Genomic DNA, 27,098 nt, shown 5'->3' on the forward strand with positions numbered 1-27,098 from the left:
TGGAAAGGATGAGAGAACAAAAGGAAGGAGGTCAAGACTTCAGTGAGAACATCCCATCTAGAGAGGAAGCGTGGGGCGATGAGCAGGCTCTCTGGATTGTGGGAAATAATAACAAAATCAAAACTTGGACTTGCAAAGTTTTAGGCTCTTTGATTCACAGCGATGTCTAACACTCCATGAATATAAAGTAAAAATAAATTAGGTGTTCATCAAAATGATGGTCCCTCAAAAGCATCAAACCAACAGGGAGATGAGAGAATAAGATTAAATCATCCCAGGAAAATTTTTAATTTTTCAGTTTAATCTCTAATCCCAGAACAAAGAATGTGTTAATTTAAGCAGTAAAAGGGAAAGAAAAATGAAACAAAACCAAAGTCACATTGCCTGGAGCACATTGGATATCAGTCATCATAAACAATGATGCGCTTAGCACATGTGCTGTCTGAGCAAATACTGTTCCATCTGATGTGACTAATATATATATATATATATATATATATATATATATATATATATATCCAGAAACTACTGATATCAATATCTCAAAATCATATACAAACCCAGTGAGAGGAAATTTAATAAGGATTTAATAAGGATAATTTAATTGTGTATTTACATATTTCCTCACATGCATCCTCTCCCTCCCACATGCAAGCTCTCCTTCAGCCCTTCTATGGGTTGCTGATCTTAAGGACCAAGACATTGAGTGTAATGAAAAATGCACACCGCTAATGGGGTGATAAATTATGAAGGTAATAAAGTAATATGGCGGATTAGGTAATAATAAAGGACTCTGGACCAGAGTGCAGCTTTTTAACAGTAGTCTACTGAGTGGATTTATTTTCAAATCATAAAATTATATAAACCAAAGCAAAAGACATTTGCCCGTCTCTATGAATGTGTGCTGTGTAATATGGTGATAAGCACAGTAATGGTGGCAGTTAGTAAACAAGGTGAAGAAGCTGAGTGCCAGCAGTAACAGCCCAACAGAGAGAGCAGCCATACTACACATATTCACTCACACACACGCAGACACACACAAGCAGCCAGGCACGCACAGACACTCTAATGACCCAACCTTGCCAGGAAAAAACACAACCACAAAACACAAACAACGCACCCCACTGTACTCCGTGACCAGTATGTGTGTTAATGTGTGTGCGTGCGAGTTTGCTTTGCACCAAAAGTGCATTTTAGCCTTAAAGTAGGAGGTCCACAAGCAAAAGATGTTACTGCTGCTGTAGCTGCTGTTGAAGAAACATTTTTCATTTCTATGCAAATTTCATGCTTTCTACTTACATAAACATCACACAAAAAGTGCAAGACTTTAATTTGTTCCCTTATCATGCGTTGAGCTTGTATGTTGTCGGACGGCATACAACCAAATCTTTAGGCTTTTACCTGATTCTTGTGCTGGAATTAAGTCCACATATCGCTGTATATTTGGACAAACTAGCCAGGCAATACATCACTCTGTGCATACACATGTGTGTGTGAGTGGGTAGTGTCCAAGCAGAGCAGCCAGAGCTGAGCAGGAACAGCTGGAGCTCTAAGATTTCACTGGAATTTGCTAATGACTGCAAGATTTATAGCACACAGCACACACGCAAATGTGCACGTGCTGCACAAGAGAACAAAAACCACACAGTCTGTCCAGAATACGCGCTGTCATGATTACTACAGTGTTTACGAAGAAGCAAGTTCGGTTATGTTACCTGAGCAGGGGTCCGCTGCCATTCTTGGTGGTCCCTCCAACAATCAGTTCCTCCTGCCAGTGCATGTACTTCCTGGCCAGACCATGGCAGCCTCCACTCAGAGCCCGTGCCACATCGAATGGCTGGAGCAATAAAAGCAATAACTGTCAACAACTAATCTCAAACTAAACACTTTACGTTTGAGCGAAACATATTAATACCCCACACTTATTGAGATATTCCGAGCCAAAAGCTTGAGGCTTGATGCATGCCCACCTTAGTCGAGTTCTTATTGGGCGCGGTGCGGGGGCAGTCAGGATCGGCTGGGTTCAGGCAGGGTCTATCCATGTAGCCGTGCCCAATGTCCGCTTTTTCTAACATCTCCTCAAAGATTTCCACGTGGTTTTGCTGTGGCAACTCCTCAAGGAATTCCTTAGGGTCAAAATTGGTCCACTGCACAAGTCCTTTGCCTCTGCAAAGGTTAAAGGCAAATGTTAGTGTGCTTTTATGATGCTAGGTTTCTGTTCCTAAGAATAGCTGCATTTGGATCCCCAAAAAGTAAAATCTTATAGTCAAATGACAATAAAAAATGTTACCTAAGCCATCCACTATATCCATTAGAGTTGACAGGTCAACACTAGATTCAAATTCTGGCCTATCTAGATGATTACAAAAGATTACCTTACACCTGTTTGAATGAAAGGTTTTGTTTTATGTTCTTAAACATTATCTGCCCATCACTTTTTATTTCTCATTGAAGGGAATAAAACCACAAAAAGATAAAAAGTTCAAGATTACATTTTAGCCGATGAAAAAGGCACAATTCTGATAACGGTAACTAATCTCTTTCTTGCTATGTAATAAGTGGCGATAATTTCCCATCATGCAAAAGCTGAGTTCCTGCTCCAACCCAGACCTCGTCCCTCTATGCTCTCTTTTCCTCACACATTCCGATCTCTCTTTTTCTCTCTGCCATTCAGACGACATTGTATGTGCTTAACCAGGCTTGGGTTATTATTCCCAGCCTCCCAACCAGAACATAGTAAAAACCTTATTTACCATCTAGGTCCAGACACTCACACTCACACAGATAGACACACATCCACGCACTCTGATGATGGTGACTCAAGCTGATACACCTTTACACATCGACAGAAACGCATGTATGCACTGATGAAGACGACGCACAATATGGGCATGCATAAACACATGCAGAGGTAAAGGTCTGCTGAGTATTACTGTAGCAGCAGGCCATTAGCAACAGAACGGCCAGACAATGGTGTGAGGCCCAGGGCTCGAGAGAAACCATCGGCAGCGATACGCATGCCAGCAACCACTACAATAGAGCCTTCAGAGGGGACGAGTTCAGGACACACACACACACTTGTTTCTCTGTGGTGTTTCTTTAGATGGGTTGAGTGTGTTAGAGCTGCCACTTATAAAAGGGGCTAATGCAAGATCCAAAGATTCACATCTCTTGTCATCTCTTTCTCATTATCACATTGCCACTGCTACTGTATACACTACCGTTATGAGCTGAGCTCAGCACTTCAGGTCTTATTGTCCCAACATCATCTGAATCAGTTTGCCAACTGGCCTCACAGTAGATAAAGCTATTATGTAAGCCCAATTAGGATTTGATCATTTGGCCATAAGCTTGGAAGAGTTTGGTCAATCCAATGATATGTAGTAATGATCACATCACAAATGCAGATTCTGTCTAGTCAAAAAGAGCTTTTAAGTACTTACGGGAGATAGCCTGTTCCAGGCTGGAGCTTAGCCCCCTCCCAGAAGCAGTCCAAAGGTGTGATGATGAGGCAGGGATGTAGCCTTTCTATGATCTAAATGGTTGAGCAAATAATAGAATTGACAAACACTGAAGAAGTAGCAACAATACAGAGATAAAAAGTAAAAAACAGAAAAACTATACACACTGTGCTGGTTGTGTCTCACCTGATTCAGGTGATGTGTTTCTGTGACTACTTCCCCTGATTTGTAGCATAAGTCTTCTAATTTCCATTGTCTGAAAAGGAGAAAAAGAGAGTGAAAAAGTCACTTGGATGAGTGACGAAACTTTTCATCCCAATGAGAATGCTTCATCCAGAACAAAAGTTTAACTTTTTCATCACCACATAAACACGACGAGTGCACCCAGGATCAACTGAACAAGGAATAATACAAATATATCCTTCATCATTACGAATTTCTTTGTGTTTGTACACACAGAATAATTGCTATATCTCGTCATGTACAGCAATGAATTCACTCAGAGATTACCACTTGAGGTGCATCGATTTGTTTTTTTCCTGCTGATTATAGTGTTGGCTGATATGATTTTGTTTAAATAAGCACAAGAGTTGATAGCATACAGAAAAAAGTTTGCACATGTGCACCACGTTACAGCACCTTTCAGCACTCCTACTCAGACATATTTCAAACTAAATTGTTCCAGCTTGTAGGATAGAGCTTTTTTCATAAAGTAAAAGGGTTACTAAAAAAAATTATTTTTTGTGCCGTTCTGCAATCACACCTCCAAATGCTAGTTTGCAGGAGGGTTACTCCACTGTTGGGATCAGCTTATTCGTTTACTTCCAACAATGTTGAATGAGCTGAGCACATCGTGTCAGCGTTGTAGCTGAGAAATGTTGACTGACACACAAGTAAGAGAATTTATACCTGGACCTATAACAGGGCTACACTCACAGATTACTGGCCACTGTGTTAGAATAAAGAGGAAGCCAGATACAGTTATTGGACTAAAGATATTAAACTTGAATTAACTTGTCCAGAATTGGAAAACATGATGCTTAGATACAAAATGACAAGAGGCACGTTACCTGTTATAAAGGTAAACATGAACTCTGCTGGCTCGGATAGCTGACTCCAGGTGCTGCAGGAGCGCCTCCACAGTTAGAACATTGGCTCCCTCCTCCCGCGGCGTCTGGATCATCAGCTGAGGGGTAAACATGGCCTCCTCGCCTATCTTCTGTCTTGTATACTTGAGTTCCTGGTTCACACGCCCGCCAACTTGACAAAGAAGAGTGAAGTTACATATTTAAGGCTTTTGTGAAAACATCCAGACCATTATTGCATTTGATTCACAAAATCTTATTTAGTAAAGTTAAAGGTTAAGAAAAACTGCATGTAAGGGTTAGGGGCCAGAATTGTGCTGGCTTTGAATATGTGCTTAAAAAGTCTGTGTTTTTCTGACACAAAGGCACAAATATCTGCAAAATATAGACACAGTAAAGGTTAAAACACTGACTTTCGTTCTGGTTCTTCAAGTAAAACAGGAGTACAGCTGACTAGAAAACATCACACTGCTACCAGATCCATTCCAGATCATGCATACTTTTTTTATTGTAATGCATTATTTTGCTCTGAACTACAAGATAATAATAATGCACACACACAAACAGCATGGTGTGCTATAAAGTCTGCGACTCACACAAGAGATCCCCTGCTTGTTCTGCAAAGCAGACCCACAGACATCGCAGCCTGTCTGTGACATTATCTGACTTGTATCTTAAATAAAAGCACTCTCCTCACAGTAAGCTTGTAACACTACAATGGCAAACATCCCAAGTCCTTTGAATCCACAAAAGCAGCATCACCTCAACAAATCCACATTTCACAAACAGCTCAGTGTTTCTCGTTAAATTTGCTAACTTGTCAGCAGCGCCAAAACACGTTGTCTGCATTTGTGTGTGACACTAGTGTGTGTGTGTGTGTTTGATAGAGAGAGGCTGTCTTCCAGGCTTTGCTCCCAGTATCGTGGTGAGACTAAGCCCTGTGCGTGCGCTCTGAGCCCTGAGCTAGCCCGAGCTACAAAAGCAGCCTTTCAGACCCTTTAGCTGTCCAGCTCCACCCAAGTACATCCAAGGAAAGTCTGGCAAAGTATCCCTCACAAACACACACGCACACACATAAACACACACATGCATGCAAACGAATGCGGGCATGCAAGGATGGGCAGATATGAGCAAAATTATAAGGCAAATTAAATTTTAAAAAAGTACCAGAATTGTTTACGTTTTGTGTTCAGGTTTAAGATTCATGTGTCTTCATATGCATCCCCCAGTTTGGTGTGTCTGTTTCTAATTTACGAGCTGATAATTTGAGCCGTTCAGCGAAAGCTCGAGCAATTTATACTCATATTATTTCACTTGGTCACCCAGCCACACACATACACAAAACAAGAAAACTGTCCAGTGAGAGAGCAGACTGTGTGAAAAATCTGTAGCATTTTATTATGCCTTAATCCAATTTAACAATTCTGCTCAATCCGTGTAACAGTGGGCATGGATTGAATATTTTTTTGTCTACTGTAATGGCATTAAAGTTGAACATAAGCATGCCTGTTCTGCTGGGCTGGACCACCCAGTCAGACCAAGGGAAAAGGGAGAGATGGGCCATGTCTTGGGGCATTAGGAAAACACATTTGATTTCTTTTTTTCTGGACTCAAACAGCATTCCTATCTGAACCTGTCTGAATGCATGTTTATAATGCTCATCATTAATAGCAGGCCTAGGCTAACTGGAGCGACATGCTTTCCACTGCTAGGCCAGCTACAGAGGTCCGTTACACCAGCCCTCCCTTCAAAGGAAAGCGCACGGAACTGATTAAGATCTGACGCACACTGACAGCACACTAACAAGTCGGCTTGTCTGATACACTCAACGCTCAAAGGCAATGCTAGCCTGAGGCTTGGTTTAAGCGCACTGCCAGGAGGGACAACGGAAACACGGGTATATGGAAAAAGGTGCATCCATCAGTCAATACCCTTCTACACGTGTGGAGATGGCACAGGGGGATGGGAGGATCAAGTTTAGAAAGAACCCACTGTCTGTTTTGAATTCTTTCCAAGTCGTGGACTGCCACCCAAAGATCCTGAGTTTACAGCAAGCAGCGAGGAATGGGACAAGTCAAAGGAATGTACTCTCCCGCTACAGGAAACAGCACATTACAGCCTCGGGCTTCGAGAATTCCACACTTCACGAGGTTACAAAGTTTTGGGGTCAACACTCACACAGCCTTGGGGTGAAATTAACACCCCAGCTGGACCAAGAAAACATGTATGTGTGTGCGCACACACTCAGCATACGTGCAAGCATGTGCACACGAGTGTGCGTGAACACACAGCTGTGTTTCTTCAATGACACATATTCCCATATTCCTTCTCCTAAGGAAACTGGTTGACCCCAGCATGTGTTGATATCTTGAAGGTGTCCCGCTCCAGGCTCAGCTGCTGAGACCAAAACAAAGTGGAAATAATTTTCAATCCCTCCCTTACCGGCCTCGGTCTCTTACGAAAACAAAAATCATTTGTAATGTTTTAGAGTGACATGAAAATAGATAATTAAGAGAGTCTGGTGAAGTCAAATTGTACTATCCATCAACTGGTTTTGAGCCAAAATGCTTTCATTCCAATAAATCACAAAACTTATATGTATTCTGACAGAACTGGAATCAGCAAGCTGCTTTCTGGTTTTCAAAAGTCCAGTTTCTTCACCTGTGTTCATGAACTTAGGCTCCAGAAACTTGTGACAGAAATATTTTATTATTTTCTTACTTGCAATAGATCAAACTGCTAATCAAAGTAATCAGCAGCATATGACTAGTTAGTTATTTAGCTAATCATGTCTGTATTTATTTTTACTGAGTTAGTGCGCACTGTTGACTAAATGGGTTTGTAGTGTACGAGTTATTAGTTATTAATGATTGACAAACGAAACCAAAAACCTTAGGAGAAGAGAAGAGAAGAGAAGAGAAGAGAAGAGAAGAGAAGAGAAGAGAAGAGAAGAGAAGAGAAGAGGCCTATGCTTGTCACTGTAGTGGAGCCCTCGGTGTGGGTATTCAGCATGTTGCATAACATTAACCCCTGGTCCCCCTATTCTCAAAGTAGAGGAATGGTGGGGGGTGGCGGGCACCAAAGGAGAGAAAGTAGGTTTCTAAGGAACTGACATCACCCCCTTCCTCCTTTCAGATCTGAACGCCCCCTCCTCATTCTCATTTTCTCTCTCTCTTTGCTCTATTCAGCTCTACACTGTGATTGGCCAGATCATGATGGCAATCAGCCCGGCCCCTCTGTCAAAGCCAAACCACCCCCCATATCCTTTCGCCAGCTTTCTCTCCTTTCCATGCAACACACAACAGCTTGTCCCCACCCCAGCACATCTCTTATGTCTGACAACGGAAGCAGCCCATAACTTTCGAGGAGAACACGCACCACCGGCGGCAACCACTCCTGTAACTGTGAGTGATGCTAGTATAATTCCAATCCCAATTATGTTCAGTGTACACCTGAACATATTTACACATCTATGAATAAATAGTCTGAAACACCTGACCTGCTCCACTAACTAAAGATTTGTGACATAATGTATTATATGTATTTGCATGCGGCTGAACACATCTCTGTGTGTGAGTGTGTGTGTGTGTGGGTGTGTGTGTCTGTTTGCAGAGAACGGATTAGCTGGATTAGCCCTCCATCCCAGCAGGCACCCCCTATGGTGAAGAGGAAGCCCCCCAAAACCAGGTCATCTCACTGCTACCAAGTCTACAGCGACCTCCCAAAATCTGAACCTCCAGTATTATCAAAGGGATAAAGAGACGACCACCCCATGAAACTACAACGGCATGTACTTAAAAAGCTGCTTTAAAAGTTGTGTAAAGAAAATCAAATTTAAGTTGATTTACACTGAAAAGATCTTTTAAACTTGGGAAGTGACACCTGTTGCATGAGACAGAAAAATGATGCTTTCATACAAGAGCTTGATATTTTGGGTTTCTCTGGAGTTTAGCAATACTGGTACTTAATGAATATTTGCAAAGGTATGAAAGGTTCTTACTGTGGTTTTTCAAGTTGTGCTTTCAAGTTTTCCATAGGCTGGTATTAAAAGATTGATATTATTAACCATTTTCTTTCTAATGAATCAACCCATAATCTCCTATAAAGACATTTTGGTATTTTCTGTTCAATTATTAAATAACTATAACATAAATATCCCATTTACCTACATACTGAGAACCTTATCCTAACTTTTGTCCTAAGTGAATTAATTCAACGCACTGAGCACAGGCACACACCTATTCATAGCAGGTCTCACAGTGGATGATATAAGCCAGAGTGAAAACCAAGAAGTGAAGTCAACAGGATTGCGAACTTGAAACATTATTGTATTAATACTTGGATCTGAGGAAGAGGAACACTTCTGCAGAATTCTTAAATGGTGGTTTTCTTCCTACCAAGAATCTTTCTTGGTCTGACCACTTAGTCAGGGGTGAAGACTTCTTCGTGGAGATGCTCAGTCAGTGATAAGAAAATTTTCAGTCCATAACAACATCCAGAACTTCTGACACTAAAGTAATGTAGGCAGCAGAGCAGTTTGCCAAATCCTCCTGTAGGTTTAGGAGTCAGACGATGGTTTTCATTTTCCGTTTTAGCAATCCTATTTGCAGTACTCTTGTCAAAGTTTGTTACTTGATCTCCACCGGTTCTGTATACTGCCATTTCTTATTACATTACAAACTGCAAAAAAACAGCGACCTACAAAATCTTTGCAGTTTTCTAGCAACACTCCTTTAAACTTTCAGGCAGGTGCTTAGAGGCAGCCTTGGGCTATAGGAGTCCTAAATCCTGAGGCAAAGTTTGAGGAGTATAGAGAAAAATTATATAACTCTTCCTTTCTTTTTGTCTTCCAACATAAAATTGCACAAGAGACAATAAAAACATTTGTCTTTTTTTAAAATGATAAGAATATTTCATCTTTAACTCCATGCCGTTGCACACAAGGTCATCTTTTTCTCATTGGTAGTTCAGTTATGTTTAAGACATAGTTTTATTTAGACTATGGCTGATTTCAAACTTTCTCATGAGGTTTGGAAAGAGAGTATATACTAATATAATAAAAATACATCTGTTTGCATGTTCTCCCCGTGTTTGCGTGGGTTCCCTCCGGGTACTCCGGCTTCCTCCCACCGTCCAAAGACATGCAGCTTGTGGGGATAGGTTAATTGGATAATCCAAATTGCCACTAGGTGTGAATGTGTTAGTGAGTGTGAATGGTTGTCTGTCCCTATGTGTTAGCCCTGCGACAGACTGGTGACCTGTCCAGGGTGTACCCCGCCTTTCGCCCTATGACAGCTGGGATAGGCTCCAGCGCCCCCCGCGACCCTGAAAAGGATAAGCGGAAGCAAATGGATGGATGGACATCTGTTACTTGGCTATCTTGGTCATTTATTTGAACTTGCTTGGTATCTGCTCCTGGTCACACTGCTCAGGTAGTTTCCCACAGTAGGTCTGTCCAGTGACATCTCCTACTTCCTGTTTGTCTCCCATTCAGCTGCTACTGTCAATAACCTGCTTTGATCACTAAGAGGACCCCACCTGTTTCTGTCCTCCACCATTTGTCTGCTTTCTCTTATCCATCTGCTGCCACGGCTCTGAGTTCATCTTTTTTCTTAGATTTTCTGCTGCTCCCATTTTCTGTAGGATATCATCACTGCAATGTGACAGACCCTCTCAATAAAAGTAGATAAACATCAACAGATCTATGCTAGAATGCATTTGTTTATCACTTTATACACCGATCTAAAATATTTAGCTGCAGCGGGGAAAAAAAGTGGCATAGATTTCTGTCAAAGCATTGTCAAAAAGTGTTAGAGAATTGTTGAACTGCAGGCGGGCACAAGATTATGATCAGCCCGCCACAGGAACAAGCAAGAAAGAAGTCCAGGCTTTAATCCAGGAGCACACAGAATATGAGGACAGGGTTTGATGAGAGGAAAAAGAGAGACAGGAACTGGCAAAGGAGATGCCAGTGTGTAAAGAGATGCAAAAGGCTCAGAACAACTTTGCGAGCAGGAGAAGGAGCGCTCACTGCAGCAGCACGCACAGCAATCCACAGAGCATTAACAGCAGTTTCCAATGTTCACTCTGCAATGCAGGTGTGCACACAGCCACAAATATGTGGTGAAAGGCCTTACTGGGAGCCGAGACCCTATCTGACCCGTGGTGAGTTCCCCTCACTTGTACTGCTCTCCCTCCCTTGCACTCTCTTTCCCTCCCTCCTGTCAGCTTATAAGAAGAGGGGGCTGCCACACAGAGAGGGGAGTGTAAAACAATCGTGGTCAAGAGTGGAAAACTGTGAAATAAAAAAATGAGGAAAAAAACATGAGAGTGACAGAACGGAGACTGGAAGTCCTCGGGCTGGCAGCTGTAGCCGAGGGTCTCCTCATGCAGCAGCGCACCCCCGAAACACTCCGACCCCCGACACACCCCAGCTGCCAACCACTGCCCCCAGAATCCCCACCCATACCACCAAACCTCACCCCCCAACTACTGCATTACCATATGTATAGCTCCCCTCTCCCCTGATTATGCTAATCACCTGTCCGGCCTCTGCGGCCCCTAAAATGGGTGTATTTAGCAGTCGGCTGGCTCCCAATGCAGCTTCCCCTGGGCCCGAGGTGTACATTCACACACTCCTCAATGGGCAGATTCTTCCACGTTGCTGCCTTCATTCAGGTCCCTCTCGCCTCTCCCACCCCCCACGAAAAAAAAAAATCCTATTCAGTGCCAATGGATTCAGAGAGCTGTGTAAAGAGTAGTTGGGGAAGGAAACATTGACAGAAAGTCTGTTTTTGTAGCATGTGTGCATGCAGTGGTTGTAGTTCAATTAAAAGTGATGTCATAATGCAGCCAAACAGACATGGCAGATCTGAAGCCACCATCACTAAAGTGACGCGAAAGCTTTATAAACTCTTCAGCGATAGTACACCTCTTACTCTGATAAAGTCTAGCCGATTTTACCCATGAATTCTGTACATTTTTTAGAGAATCAAACTGAGTTATTTTCTACAGTTGTCTGCTTCATAAAACTGTAAATATTCTGTTTGGTTTTATAGAGGGACCTGCTTGAATGCAATGCAAAAGATGCACCACACGTTACGCTCACTCACTAGCGGTGAATGCCGGTGATAATTGTGTGGTTTCACACATCTGTAAAATCTGAAAGCACACGTACTTTGTTCCAGGAAGCTGGCAGGTAAAGACCAGATAATGTCCAATTAAACTGCAGCAGATTTTCTGCATTCTCAGGTGTGTGATAATGAAGAAAAAAAAAAGACTCCAGGACAGGGAAAAAAAACCCCATCACATTCTGTATTCTTCTGCAGTGCCTGTCAAATTTAAGCCAGCCTTTTGCTGCATTTACAGCCTTGTGATTGGCTCACAACCAAACCATAACAGACCGTGACATGAGCCTCAACAACCAATCTCAACTAGCTATCTCTTTGTCATTTCCTGTAAAGATGGTCAATGATTTCAGGGATCCCAAAAAGAAACCACACATTCTTGAGTGTGCAATAAAGGACACAGAAACAGTATGAAAGTAAGACAAAGAAAAACCAACAGGATCTGTATTTGTTTTTTGAGATTCACGGCTACCACCCTCATAATTCAACTATTATTCCATCTTACTAATAAATCAAGGAACCTCTGAACTTGCATCTGTTCTGCACTCATCACAACAACCAGTCGCCCAGTCTGTTTTAAACATGGGCAAACTTAGTACACTGCTGGGAATCTGACTTGCTCAGATTCCCAGCAGTGCACCCACCGAGTTTAAAACAGACAGGATGTTGAGGTTATTTGGATAAGGGGTGATCTCATTTTTGCGTTCAGGGCATCTCATGGACCTTCTGTGTCTTGCTTGCTCGTGCAGCTTTCTGGGATGTATCCATCACTTTGTGCCTGACAAAGGTAAGAGTGAAATGCACTACAACTTTCTCTTTTTTTGTTAATGGCAATTATCATCTAGTTTATAAGTCCAGCAAATGGTGGTTGTTTATACTCCATTCTGTTATGTATAGGTCTGCCCAACAACCAGAGCCAAACTTTTACAGAAGGGCGGATTATAGTGAGAGCACTGGTCCCTTTATTTTGAGGCAAAGTGTTTATGGTTTACATGGATCACAGTATTAGGGTCTGTGGTGAAACATGTTATTTGGTGAAATTCATACATTTTTGAATGAACATATACATTTACAATGTATGTATTAATAATTCACACAGTAAATACATCAACTATAAAACAACTGTAAATGTGTATGAAATAGTTATTTTGAAACAAGAAGATGGAAGATATATGAAACTGACCCAACTCGATACTTTAATGTGCATCTAACCTAAATATCAAACCCGTGCATTCAGCTACCTTTGTCACTGTAAGTGTTGTTTTTAAACCAAAAACAATCTCAATCCATTGTAAAAAGCCTAGAAATACATATTAAATGATCATTTGCACACACAGTGAATGTGTAGCTAGCTAGAAATCAGCGCTAGTATAGACACAGACTATACTAGAAAACGCCTGCAATTTGTTCTTCTTGCTGAATTAACTGCTGACAGTCAAGACAGATTTCCTAATTTTTTTTGTTTTCTTCTGGAAAGGGTCATGCAATGGGGGTGAGTGACAAATTAGAGAATGACATTTAGTGACTGATAAAACCCAGCATGACAGGAAGAGTTCAGACTGAAAGACAGCACAGTGGTGTCCAAACTTGAAGAGCATTAGAAGTATACAAAAGCTTCCCATTTCTGGGATCCTGTGATGGACTTGAAATCTATCCAATGTACTATAAGCAATACTTATTGCTCTGTGTCAGCTCCAGTAGGCCCTAGACCAGGGGTGTCAAACTCAAATACACAGTGGGCCAAAATTCAAAACTAAAACAAAGTTGCGGGCTAACGTTAATATTTATTGAAATATATTTATTCCTCCAGATATAAGAATGAATCTTTTCTAATGGACTCAAACACGTTTTGCTGAAAAACTGAATATGGAACAAGCAAAGCTTAATACTAAACAATATATATATTAGCTGTATAATACCAGTAGGCCAGCTCTAATAGTAATTTGGTATGGCTTCGCGGGCCAAATGTAATTAGGCTGCGGGCCAAATTTGGCCCGCGGGCCAGAGTTTGACACCTATGCCTTAGACCCTCTGCAACATAGGGTGGGTGAGCAAATAATAAAATGGACAAATGCACAGGTCCAAAAACACTGGAGTAGTGCACGTGCCAGGGAACAACGAAGTAGAAAATGTTTAAGTGTAAACATGGTCTTTATAACACCCAGTGCTCTTTATGCAGATAGGTTACAGTGCAAGAGACGATTTCACTCAATTGCATGCTGATTCAATCTGGAGCTCCTGACTTTTCAATCATCTGACAGAGGAAATGTTATCTTTGTATCTTTATGTCTTGCATGTGCATGTGTGGTACTTGTGTAACTGCCGTGGTTGCCAGATTCTATGACGACGTGCTGCAGGAATTGCAATGAAATATACAGCTACGTATGTAACTGTGGTGTGCCAGAGGGGCTAAAAAAAATAAAATAAAACAAAACACACACACACACACACACACACACACACACACACACACACACACACACACACACATACACACAGTTGGAAATGTTAGCGAGAAAATTTCTCTGCTCTGCAGTCTGAGAAGCATCAATCCACACCCCAATCTCTCTTTCCTAGTGTACGGTAGGCACTGCAGCCAAAACACAAACACACTACTGCTACTATACTCTTGCTTCTTCCCTCACTCAGTCTCCTCTCCAACACACACACACAGACACACACACACACACACTCTCCCTCTGCTGTTTTGTACAGAAGGGTGTTTCTCCACCCTTCTGGCAGTCATCGCTGTGAGGGAGGGAACAGAGGAAAGGGGAAGAGGGAGGGAGAGGAGGCGAGGGGAGGGAAGGGAAGGAGGGAGGCCAGACCACCCTGCTCTCATGGCAGGGCTGAGTGTTTACATTGCCGTGGCTCACTCTGTAATACATCTGGCATTCTGAGGCCACTCTCTCTCCAGCCAGGGACGGGGGAGTGGTGGGAGGGTGGGGGGCAGGAGGGGGGGAAAGGAGGCTCGGGTAAAGAGAGAGACCTTTCTGGCAGAGAGAAAAAGAGAAGAACAGAAGAGAGAGAGCGAGAGAGAGAGAGGGAGGTAGAGGGGGAGAGTAATTCTCTCCACAGTCTCCTGTGGTCGGTCATTCGCAGGGCTCTGGTTTTTGAATAAGAGCGCCTGAAAGAATGCAAAATGTAAACAGAGTGCTTGGAGGTATCTCAGGATGTTGTTTGTGAATGGGAGCATGCTTGCCTTGGGAGCACACACACACACACGCCCGCACACACGCGGGGAACGCTTGACGAGCAAATTTTTAAATGGTATTTCACATTCACTTTTGCCAGGTAGGCCTAATATACACAAAGCTGTTTTCAAACGCTAGCTTGAGAAAACAGCGCAGCGAGTCTGTGTACAGTACCAGAGGCGCAATGTTTCCCCACACTAAATCCCTCACCAGCCAGCCTGCACTTTTCATCAACTCGTAAAGTTTAACACAACACACTGGAATGTTATTCCTTATAGAGGGGTTTAATCATGTTTGTAGTGAACTGATAAACACAAACTCAGCGGAGTGCAGTTTGGAACAAGCGCGCATGTGTAGGTGCGCTCACGTTTGAGTATTACTGTATACATTTGATGTCAGGGAGCGAAACTGATGAGGAGAGAAGAATAGATGACTCTATGTCGTGTATGCCGCGCTAACTAGGGAGAAATATTGCGTGTGGGGGGGGGCGTTTGTATGTTTGATCGCTTGCTGCTGCTTCTGCTGAAAGAAAGCTGCAGGAGGTGTAGTGTGAGAGAAAGAGTGAAAGGGAAAGAGAGAAAAAGAAAGATAAAGGGAAAAAAAAGATACTACCAAAATAGACTGGCATGCCAACCCTGCTCAACCACCCACTCATTCACAGAACCAAAACTCCAAAGCCTCTTTCTGCGTACATGTGTGTGTGCACATGCACCCATGCATGTATCTATGCTTGTATACACATCAAAAGCTGAATAATTCAGCCATGCAAACCACAATCCTCTCAGTGGAGACACCACATTCAGGGCACTCCTCCTCCTCCACAAAAAAGGATGTCAAGGCTTCTTCTGCATGCACTTAACATTATACTGCACCCTTTTCCACTGCCATTACCAGCAAAACAACAAAACAACCACCAGCTCTGTTGACTCAGTTCTTAATCATACTAGATACAAAACAGACACGGAGGAACGGGCAAGGAATGGCTTTAGAAAAAAAATAAAATAACAACAACAACATTTGATCCTATCAGACTGGATTTTGAAACCTTAAATCCGGCTCCACACAAACATAGCCTGGCACCACTGTAACTGTTACCATACTGATTTCAGGGACAGGCTAGAGGCGCTCCACTTTCAATTTAAAAGGAAATTAAATTGTGAAATTTCTGCAGTATGACTTTGAAATTACTCCCTCTGTGACATGTCGCTCCTTCAAGTGTATTCTGTTGTTGAAGCTGGAATGATGATGCGCGCTGTTGTTGCACTTGGATATTTATTTGACATAAAATTATTATACAGTAATTCAGAGATTAAATAAAAAATAGATTCACTGCCCTCTGCTGGAGAAGAGATTTTAAAAGTTTGATCAGAAACTCACAAAACTGAATCATCACACAATGAGAAAAGAGTGCAAACTCGAAACAAAACAGCTGGCACTGAGGCGCTCTATTATACAGTAGGCATACACATGCGACATGCCCGCACGTGAACATATACAAACAGTGACCGGTGACAGCTGCGACCTTTGCTGCAGTTCCTCCACCCCCCCCCCCCTCCCACTTCTGCTGTGAGTCTTCACTCTGCACCCAGGCCACAGGGTGAGTATCAGGTAAGGTTTTAAATAGTGGGGCCTCCACAAGATGACCTCAGGGTCTCAGGGGTCTACCCCAGTGGCCCCCAGCCTCTGCACTTATGCCCCCCAAGAAAGCACTCCGGGACCGAGGCCCTCCCCTCAGTCTGCAACCTTGAGACTACAATCCACTGCCCTGTGCCCCAGTCCCAGCATAAATCTGGAGACCACAAGCTCTTTTTAAACTTGAATCATTCATATAATTGCCATACATTTGATATCAGACACAACTGTCAGGCAATTACACTCTTTTTCCTTCTTGGTAATAAGTTTCCATAGGGGAAAGAGATTCAATTTTCCTTAACCAATCATTACGGAGCAAAGTGTCTGACTGGATGTAATATATTTCTAGGTCAACACTGATGTGTAGCCATGTCAACATGTCAGTGGTTTTAAGATTGGAGCACAGCTAAGTTAAAATAAACTCTGACATCGGTCAATACTGCAAAAACATGCCGTTTACGTAGCAGTCGCCAGTGTTAACACGAAGCCTCTGTCTTCTCCTCCAGTTACTGTTCTTCACTTATCCTTCATCAAACCTCTTTGGTCCACAGATTCACAATTCTGGATCCTGAGGTGTGATGAGAACAAAATGCAGCCACTTAATTCATCCTCGCTTCAGTCTAGGCTGAATCTATAGACTAAATAAAACTCCAGCCATGATTACCCCACAGCTCCACATCGTCGGCTTCACCCCTGGCTTCAACTTCAACCCTTGCCCAGAGCTCAAGCTTCAAAAGCCCCAACTTCCAAACCATCCCCTCCCTGCGTCTCCTCTTCCCAATCAGCACAGCTCCATAATCTCCAGCCTTTCTCTCCGCAAAGAAACGGAGCAAAAGAGAGAGGGGCTGTCCTACAGGAAGGCCAATGTTTATGTGATACTGTTTTAATTAGTGGCAGGCAGTGCTCCTATTTTCTTTACAATTTGGCCTGTTTTTGCCATAACCTAGAATGCCAAGGGATGGCTCCATTTTCCATTTGCAGCCAGGAGGAAACCTAAAGGACTCTCATTCCTCGCTTATCCATGTCTCTTCTCCATGAATGTGGCTTATTGTTAATCACTGCAAGATCATCTAGATGATCTTCAGGTTTAAGCTGAGGATGCATCTGAGGTCGCAAGCCAGTGAGCATGTTTTCCAACACTGAGGAAAGCACACAGAGAGCTTCAGACCACAATTGTGTGTGGGGAGACAGTACACCACAATACTACAGCTTCCTGTTTGAACTAATCATTTCCTGTGAGTGGATATAAACACAGAGATTGTCTGTAGTGTGGATACAATCTGCCCTAAATAGAAACCACGGTCACTTTGATGTTTTCTAAGTGGGAAAACAAGACTGAAAATCTTACGATCTTGCCCCAATTGTTAAGTAAAGAACAAACTTCCATGCATCCTCAGAGGTCAGACACCACTGCGTCTTTGTGCAGGCATGCATCTCACTCCCAATTGGTCTCTGTCACTTTGTCTAATAAACAGAACTTCCTGTGTCAGAGTATTTATAAACAGTGCTGAGTGAGCACTGTGTGAGAAAAGACAATCCCTGCAAAAGCTGTGGCACGTGACCTACAAGCTAACTGCAGTAGAGACTTAACGGCGGTCTGCCGGAGACCTCAGCTGCTCTGCAGCTATCAGAAAGCAGGTGACGACCGACACGACACGAGATCGCAAACGTGAATGTTGCTCCGGTCAACACTGGAGGAGCTGAGAGATCTGATGGGAGCTGGGCTGTATTGTATGAGCGCACGCATCCACAGGCCACACAGCTTCCACGTGGGGTCGTCCATGGGTCGCCTGCAGTTCCAACCAAATGAAACATAAACAGGCACTCTGTCCTCTCCTCTTTTTCCTCTCGGACGATGGGCCAGTCCCCCAGCACGGCCCAGCACAGCGTTCCACGGTCCAGGCAGAACTAATCTATCCCTCAGCTGTGCAGTCTAATCTAAACAAACAGATCTCTCCCTACCAGCATCTGGAACCCCTCACTTATCGGGATGTAGAAAACCACAGCAGCCCTGTCTTGTAGTCAGAGCCTGTGTACGAGCAGGGGTTCGCATCTTGGTGTGAGCCAGTATGAGACCATTTTGTAGATGCCTACCAGAGGTCACTACACTACTTGTGTGTCAGTCAAGGTCAGGTTCAGTTCTGTCAACACCAAAATTTATTGGTGGAACAAAACAAAAGTGTACAGTCACTCTGGGTTTGAGTATCCTGAATTTGATGCAACACCAGCAGCGCTAAACTTGCAACAGAATCAGCTGAAACATCTGAAAATGCTGATAAATCACAAGTTACCAGACCTTGCAAGGACAAAAAGGTGCAAATAATAATGGGAAACTGAGAAAATCTAAAAATTCTCACATTTGAGAAGCTACAAGAAGACCGTTTACCTACTGAATCAATAACTCTGAAGCTATAGCTTTTAGTAATTTTAACCTCAGTACTCTGAAGAAGCTGAAATAAGTCTACAGTTTGCACTTGCAATGTATCTTGAAGCCAAAAGACTTCATTGCTGTCCTTTTAAATATGCTTTAAATAAAAAGTTTGCCAAAATGTTTCTAAACCCCGTTCTTTGAGAAGGGCAGCAGTATGAGAAGGAAGACGCCAAAGTGATGCTCTTAGTATTTTTTAGTAATTTTTGTTAAAATCCCACACAGCGTTTAAAATTAAATCAAACAGGCAACAAAACGGCGACAGGTCCCTGCAAATCTTTGATTTATTCATTTTTTTACATAAATTACAAGAAGTTATAAATATATTACTAATTCATTTGAGCACTTGTGTGTAAGAGTAAATGATGCACTGTGAAGTGTGCAATAATATTCAGTTCCAAAAGGTGCCGGTCACTTTAGTATACGCGACCGTGGTCAGACATGTGAAAGGGTGTGAAAACAGTGCGATCCTCTGAGTATAATCAGGATTCCTATCCCAAAGAGGCTCCCCTCTGCCTAAACTGTTGCCAACTGCGCCTGCGCCGCAGATTAGAAGAACACGCTGTCTGTCAGACCCCTGCAGCTGCACGCAAGGGGAGAACAGCCAACCCCGGGCAGGAGGTGTGGTGTTTGATCTGTACAGGAATCAGTTTGCTTTAGTGCTTGATCTTGTTAACTTTTTTCTTTAAACCTGAGACAAAGTGGTTTAAAAAAGTTAAAAAGGCAACCACACAAGCACACGCAAAAAAAAATGCATTCATTTTTATAACCAAACAGTACTCCACTTCAATTTCTCAACAAGTCTGCTCCTCCATTCATGACTCCTACAGCCAACTCTACCCATAAGCGCAGGAATGTGGATCAAAGGAAAGGAAAAAAAGCTCAGCCCCTTCCCCTTAAACCCCCCACAAGCACCACCCATATGCACAGTTTCTTTCTTCCTTATATATTTTCACTCTTCATAAGTTGTTTAGGAATTTCAAAAACAAGGAAAACTAACAAATGTTCCATCCACCCCGCAAACACGAGTTCCTGCCCTCACTCCGCTTTTTCCCTGCAGCCAGAGACAAATCTTTTTGGAAAGTTGAGAGCTGTCCAAAACGGGACCACACACAGTCAACTGCTGGGGGCAGGCAGGCAGACACACACACGCGCGCACACACACACACACACTCACACACATCTCACAAAATGGCGGCTTTCACAAAAATTTCTTCTACCCCGAAAGCCCCTTATGAACTTAATTACAACTTGTTATGAGCATAGTTACACTCAGCCCTTGCACATCTTATGTGTGCATCTAGAACGGTTTTAGAAGCTAAGTGTGTTGGGAATAGGCAAGTATTTTCAAGTTTTGCTTGGGTGCTTGCCAGCACCTATACAATAAACAATCCCCATACCTACTTCATTAAGTAACACCAACAAACCTTCTTCCTCCAAACTAAACTGTGTCAAATTCTTGGAAACATGCAATATGAAGTCAAACAGTTTCAAAAGCACTGAAATAAAGAAAAGTCCCAGCAGGTCACACTTAAAAACATCATGAATTGCACAGCTTGTCAAAAAACAAAATAATCAAGAGCGTCTTACCTTCCACCCAGAGTTTCTCCACATCCGTTTCCAAATTAGCTGCCCGTAAGCCCACAGCAAAAGCTCCAAAAATCATGAGGCCAACAACCAAAAACTTTCCGCAGTTCTTTTGAATGTAACAGCCCAGCCTAAATAAAAGTCTCTGGAACTTCGCTCTCAGCCACAGAGGTGCTTTCCTCCCAGTTGCCTTCCCCTATGATAAGACAAGAGTCCCAGAGTTACTGTCAGTTAACAGACAAAGCACCATACTTACCTGCTCAGGTGAGGCTGTAGGGTTAAAGACAAAAGATTTTATGGTATACATGCAAATAAGCTACAACAATAAATGTGTCCACTTAAAAGAACCTTTACAGCTTTAAAGTACAAGCCTCTCTTTGATCAAAGAATCCCACCTGCTCTCTTTTCAGTAAGACTGCACATTTACCTACAACCGGGGATCTAAAGTCAGAGAGCTGGGATCTTCCAACACATCCACTAAATCCCTCTGCTAACCTTTATTCACTGAAAAACCACAAATCTGCTGGGGATCCTGGGCAGTGCTGAGGACTCCCCAGAGTGCGAGCTACAGGTCCTGTCAGATCAGAATCCTTAGCATAATACATGCACTGGGAAGGTACCAACATTCCCTGTCACTTCACAGCCACAATAACCAGTTGTGAATACAAATAATAATAATAATAATATTAATATATATATAATTTTTTTTTTAATAGTCCAAAATAAGTACATCTGGACCTCCAGAGTAGACACAGGTAAACAGGACATAACTGTCAAACCACAACTACTAAGCAGGCTCCCTTGTGTCTTTGTTCTACTCTTTATGTAAAATGGCCATTGGAAGCACAATACTGCTGTTAGTAGCAGACTATAAGTCTTAAAAGACAGAATAAAATAAAATACTGAATGCACTGTAGACCACATGCTCCCCACTTGACAGAAACTGTTACATTTTGAGGTGTAGTGTGATTGCTACTGAAGTAACCTGCACGCACACATCGCCCGGTGATATTAAATACCCTGAATCGGCGCATGTGGTAAAACCACAAATACCACCACCACGCACTCACACGCGCTCTCCCCGTCTGGCCGCTCGTGTGTTCCGGCCTGCACGGGGAAGTGAAGGAGCTATCACGGGGAGGAATCACAATATTTGTGAACGGAAGAGGGCAGCCACATGGATTCTTTACTTTCCTCCTCTTTACACGAGTCACCCAAGTTTAGACAGTGTCACCGAAACTCTTTAAAGCTTTGGGTGCTCCGCGTAAAAGAAAGGCTGGATGTTATGAAACGGTCAATGGCAGCGTTGCCTGCGAGAGTAAAAGCTGCATGTTTTTTGCCTGGTGCGGGACTGCTCTAGGTTGGGGATGCACTGGAAACAATCGCGTGTTTGTACTGGGGAAACGGGCACTTAGAACTTGCAGCACATCTTTCATCATAAGCCGGTTGCATCGGAAGAGTCGCGTGAAATCAAACACAACTACTTTGCGCTTTTCTGCAACCTTGCCTTACCGCTGTGTACCCCGTGCCCAGCCCGTCCCGTTACCTAGCAGCGACTGGACAGTTTGGCCACATTTTTTTCTTTTCGACGAATACAATGAAAGCAGCATCACAAAGCCTTTTCCCGTTCAAGATGAGAAATAAAAGCACCTCTGAAATCTGCTCCAGAGCAAAGCCCGCATCGCAGTAACTCGGCCGCTGCAAATACTCCAAATCCAGCGGTGTGTTGCGGGTATAGTCCCCCCTGTTCCTCCGCGTTATCCTCGGCCGATCGGGGTCTCTGTTTTCCTGCTCGGAGGGCGCATTACCAGCCGAGGCCATGTTGCGGGGACAGCGATATGGTTTCCCACTTTATAGTATTTCCCCGAAAGCGTGTAGCGATATCCCAAGAGAACAGAGTTTCACTCTCGGAGATCTCACACCCGTGAAGTAGGGCTTCATACTCCTGTTGGAGACGGCGAGTCAAAGTCTGCGCCTTCCATCCCAACATTTCGTGATCCGGAGGTCTCCACCGCTTTCACCGCATTCACCGTGTCTCTTAAAAAAGTAAGTTTCTCTCAAAAAGCGAGCTTCGCGAAGTGATTTCCATACACAAGTTGTCGGGTATGAAACCTCGATAGTCGTAGCATTCTGGTGACATCTATGTGGTCTTCCCCTGGGCCGCGCGTCACGGCCAACTCTGAGATTCAATAGAAATGAAGAAAAAGACCTCTCTCCATTTGGAGGCAGAGAAAGAGGAGGGGTGAGAAGAGGAAAAAAATACTCGAGATCCCGCCTCTGGGGCTGTCAGATTGCAGGAGTTTCTTGCATCTGATTGGTTCCAGAAGGGCAGAAATTACTCAGCAAACACGACTATTATTAGCTGCTTAGCAACAGCTCACTAAAGTAGAGAGACCACCCAGGCAGGCAGACCTCATGTGAGCATCTCCAACTTCAGGGGAGGCTCGCCGAGAGTCGAACCCATTTGGTGCATTCAGGTTTTCACGTAGAGCTCCGTTACAATAATGAAGCGTTTCCCCGAGAGGACCCGAAGTCAAATACAAGCTACCCGTTTGTGCATCGGAGGGGGCTTTTTGGCATGTCAGAACTTTAACTATTTTTTTCCCCTCAGATGATCCTCTAACTGGTTCAATGAGAGGGGGGCGGCTTGTAGGCTATACTGTTGTTGCATCTTTAGAGTCCAACACCGCCAAAATCAGCTCATTAGTGTTTTGTACATATCAAAATACGCCACAGCCTCAGGACCACAGCTCTCTACAAAGCAAAACAAAAGCCCTTTGATAAAACGTCTAACTGGGAAAATATTACCTATAGAGAACTGCGATGTGTTTATGCGCAATTACGCATACAAATGCCTAATTATCTCCCCTTTAGTCTAGTGATCCGACAGGGTAATATCACAGTATTATGGTTATTTAGCTAAAAAAAAAAATCACATTTCATATAGATGCAGATATACATAAGAACTATTTGTGCATTTACATCTTGCTGCACAGTAAGCAAGCGGATTTTAGGATTTCATTATAATCTCATGTCCCTAAACTGCCAAAGGAGGTAGCATTTATCTATCCGTGCTGCAGGCATCATTTTTATAATTGACTTTATTCTGATATAACTTTTTTCATGAAATAAAGATAAAAACAAATTAATTCAAATAAACAGACATCGGGTCAAAATAATAAGGTTATAATAAGCAAAACAATTAACTCCAGCAGCCACTCTTGGCTCGCCAGAGCATCAGGTGTACTTCACACCTAAGCCATCTAAGCTGACTCTGGGCGTGTGGCTGCCAGCCGAGCTCTTACCATCTTCTGTCCTGGTGGGGAGAACATTCAGAACAAATCCGTGATTTCCCGCTCCTCGGAGAGCGAAACGAGTCAGTTATAATAAAGATAAAAAGGAATGATTAAGTGTTGTGAGGAGAGAAAGAGATGCATCGTAATCTGTCTTGGTCACAGTCAGAATGCTCAGAAAAAAAGTTTACCCAATTATAGGACTGTTCCTTTTTTGGCCACGTTGGTGGTCTCCTTAGCTTCATAGGCAGGACCCTTTGATTGTCACGTGATTCGTCGTAAACTGTGCCAATCACGCAGCAGCAGCTTCCAGTATTTTAGGCTTTGGTAATTGAAGGGGAAAAAAAGAAAAAGAGCCCGCAACGCACACCTGTGTACTCTGACATCAAAGAAGTGAATGCAATGCAATATAGAGACGCATGTGCACATGTGGGTACTTAAGGAACAAGCACATAGGATCAAGCATACAGATTGTTTCCATTGATGCATAAGGGACTGTAGATGCTGTACAATAAGGAAACCACAAACAGATTAATACAATCACATGTCCTCAGCCACATAGTCTCAGATTATATTAATTTACAAAGACCGATTTGTGTTACTATCAAAGTAAGTAATTTTACTACCCTTAGTGTCACCCTTGGAGCAAATTACTTTACATTTGGTCTGGACAGAAACTGTCCATTTTACTGGAAATAACATAACATTCATATAAATGCTTATTTCTGATCTGTCTGTATCATAAATACTAAGATTCTTCTTTGCAGTTAGTATGAAGGTTGGTTGTGATGGAGAAAACCAACCTTAAATATATACAATTTAACTGCCATCAGATACTCCAGGTGTAGTATCAGATACTGCAGGTGTAGCATCCGAGTGAGGGAAAGTGTCCAAGGGGGAACAAAGTTAGGCTGCGATGCCCCCTAATGCTCCTGAGAAGAACCAGGCCTGTGTCAGTGGAACAGGAGGAAGTAGGAGCCGTAAGTGCAGCACAATATCTGTGCTATGCATGTTCAAGTTGTTGTCATGACAGTAACGCTGCAGGACTCCATATATGTGCCTTAGGTCATTGTGGAAAATAGTCCCCCTCCCCCCATTTGAATACTGTAGTTAAAAGTTGTAAAGATATGCCTGTAAAAATGCTCTCGGGAGATTATATTGCAAGCATCTGTGTGAACTAATGAAATACATATGCACAAACAACACTAAAACACCCTAGACCAAACATGAACATATATCATTTTTTATTTATTGACCATTAACATGGATGGGATGCACTAATTGCTGGCTTTAGGAAGGGAGAAATTAATCCAGCTTATTCTGATCTGTAAATGCAGGAAACAGTTTGGATTTCAGATTTTGTAAGATCAACAACTCCATTCAACTTGTAAGGCATGGAGCAACAAACAACAAACTAAAAGGTTTCAGTAGTCACCTTTTCATACTTGTCATCAAAATCAGATTACTCCCCTTTTTGTGACCGAATATGTTTAATAAATCTGTATGTAAACATCATTTGTTACATGTTGATCTACAAAGAAATAAGTTAAACTGCTCTTCTGCATCTGCTGTGACACACTCACTGTTCAAAACAATGTCCTACAGAGAGAGTTATCATATTTTTCTTAAATATTTGTTAGCTTTTCTTATGCATTACATTTTTTAAAAATTGTTTCAGAGTTAGTTTGCTTGTTTTACTCAAGTTGATTGTTCGAACTGTTTAACTCTAGGTTCGTTTTTATTATTAATATGTTAAGTTTTGTCAAGAAGACATACTTTAATTTTTATCTAGCCCTCTTTCACAGCCACATGGATTTCTTAATGAGGAAAGGAGATGAAGTATTCATTTAGGTGCTTGAGGTATTGGGCATTGATCCCAGAATGACTTCACCAACAAGTCACCTTTGGTGACCCCTGGCAGGGCCCCTCACACCCCTCAAGGCTGGTTGCTGGCCAGTGGCCATGAGAAAACACTGAGAAACCTTGCTTAGTGCATGCGTTTATTTATGATTTGCAGGTGGATTACAGTTCCAAGCAGAACTGTGCCAAAACATTACTATCCCTGAGTCAAAACAATAGCGTCTTTTTAGCCAGGACCATGGTTATGCTTGATGCAGGGATAAACAAAGATTTCTGATCAATACTATTTCCATTACCCGGCGTTATGGACATACTTTGAATTTTTTTTAACCAGTCCAACCACTGCATTTTTAGTCAACTCGTTTTCTGTCACATCAGTAAACAGTAGCAGTATCCAACCAACCAATAGTTAAAAAAAAGTCTCGTAAATGCAGAAAGTTCATAAATACTCAGTTTAGTTGAGTATTTATGAAGCGTTTGTTTTTTCCAGTCGTTATAAGACTACAGTAAGTGTAAGTCACTTACAGTGAAGTGTATTGAAAAAAAAAAAAGACCAAAAGGGGCAACAACAACAGAAGAACACCTGTTTATTGAAAACAAATGTTCCCAGTTAAGCAAGAACATCCTCTACTTTTGTTTTTCATGCCACTTACAAAAAGTAAAGTGAAGGAAAATCAATATGGATGCGTGGGAGTGAAGGTTTCTTGGTGCTTGAAAGCTTATGTGATATGTTCCATTCATGGGCAAAAGTGTTGTTTATACGTCCAATTTAGCTTTAGCAGCATTACACTGATTGTTAACCAAAACAAAACAAAAAGAAAACAGGTATTGCAAAATGTGTAAATGCCCCTAACATGACTGCTTGTTTTCTTGTATGCCCTTATGCACACATTGCTGTGACTATGATAATCATATGTTGTTTTCTAGGTTTTGCCCCAAACTTCTAACCAAGTTGAATAGTTTGCTGTTGAACCATGGGAACTTTGCTTATAGAACAGCCAACACAGTAAACAATAAGACAATAACAGAGGTTTGATACAAAATCCTGGCTAGCCAAACCTTGAAAAAGAAAACAAAGCTTTGTTTCAACCATCTTTTGTAAACATAAATAAAGAGTAACATTCTGGTTTTGTTCTGACCAATATCGTAATGCCTAAAGGGGACCAGCTACGCCCTTTTCTATATCTACTCGGCCTTAGAGCTGCTCATCAAATCATCCACCGTCCATTGTCTACTGGCTTTTCGCAAAATTCAAAAGAGCCCACCCACCACTTTAATCGCAGTCGCATCTTTTTCTAACATATGCCATAGAAATGGAATATTTAACAGCAGAGGTGTGGACTCGAGTCACATGACTTGGACTCGAGTCAGACTCGAGTCATTAATTTTATGACTTTAGACTTGACTTGAAATAATGTTCTAAGACTTGTG

General features: G+C 42.5%; 1 protein-coding gene across 1 annotated transcript in view; it reads right to left on the reverse strand.

Moving 5' to 3' along the window:
• The window catches only part of ptch1 (patched 1), a 50,372-nt gene extending 27,646 nt beyond the window's left edge, over positions 1-22,726 (reverse strand). Inside the window, exons 1-7 of the mRNA XM_085294743.1 lie at positions 22,165-22,726; positions 20,518-20,710; positions 4,532-4,721; positions 3,648-3,717; positions 3,444-3,535; positions 1,971-2,166; positions 1,716-1,837 (exon numbers count right to left, since the gene is read on the reverse strand). Of these exons, the coding sequence (XP_085150869.1) occupies positions 1,716-1,837; positions 1,971-2,166; positions 3,444-3,535; positions 3,648-3,717; positions 4,532-4,721; positions 20,518-20,710; positions 22,165-22,335 (1,034 nt within the window). The 5' untranslated portion in view covers positions 22,336-22,726. The remainder of the gene's footprint in view (positions 1-1,715; positions 1,838-1,970; positions 2,167-3,443; positions 3,536-3,647; positions 3,718-4,531; positions 4,722-20,517; positions 20,711-22,164) is intronic.
• Between the last annotated feature and the right edge of the window lie 4,372 nt (positions 22,727-27,098).

Source organism: Mchenga conophoros, linkage group LG12 (assembly GCF_057382185.1).
Source record: "Mchenga conophoros isolate Kocher_MC1m ecotype Shallow Benthic linkage group LG12, M_conophoros_male_GT1.1, whole genome shotgun sequence".
In the NCBI taxonomy this organism is placed as follows: Eukaryota; Metazoa; Chordata; class Actinopteri; order Cichliformes; family Cichlidae; genus Mchenga; species Mchenga conophoros.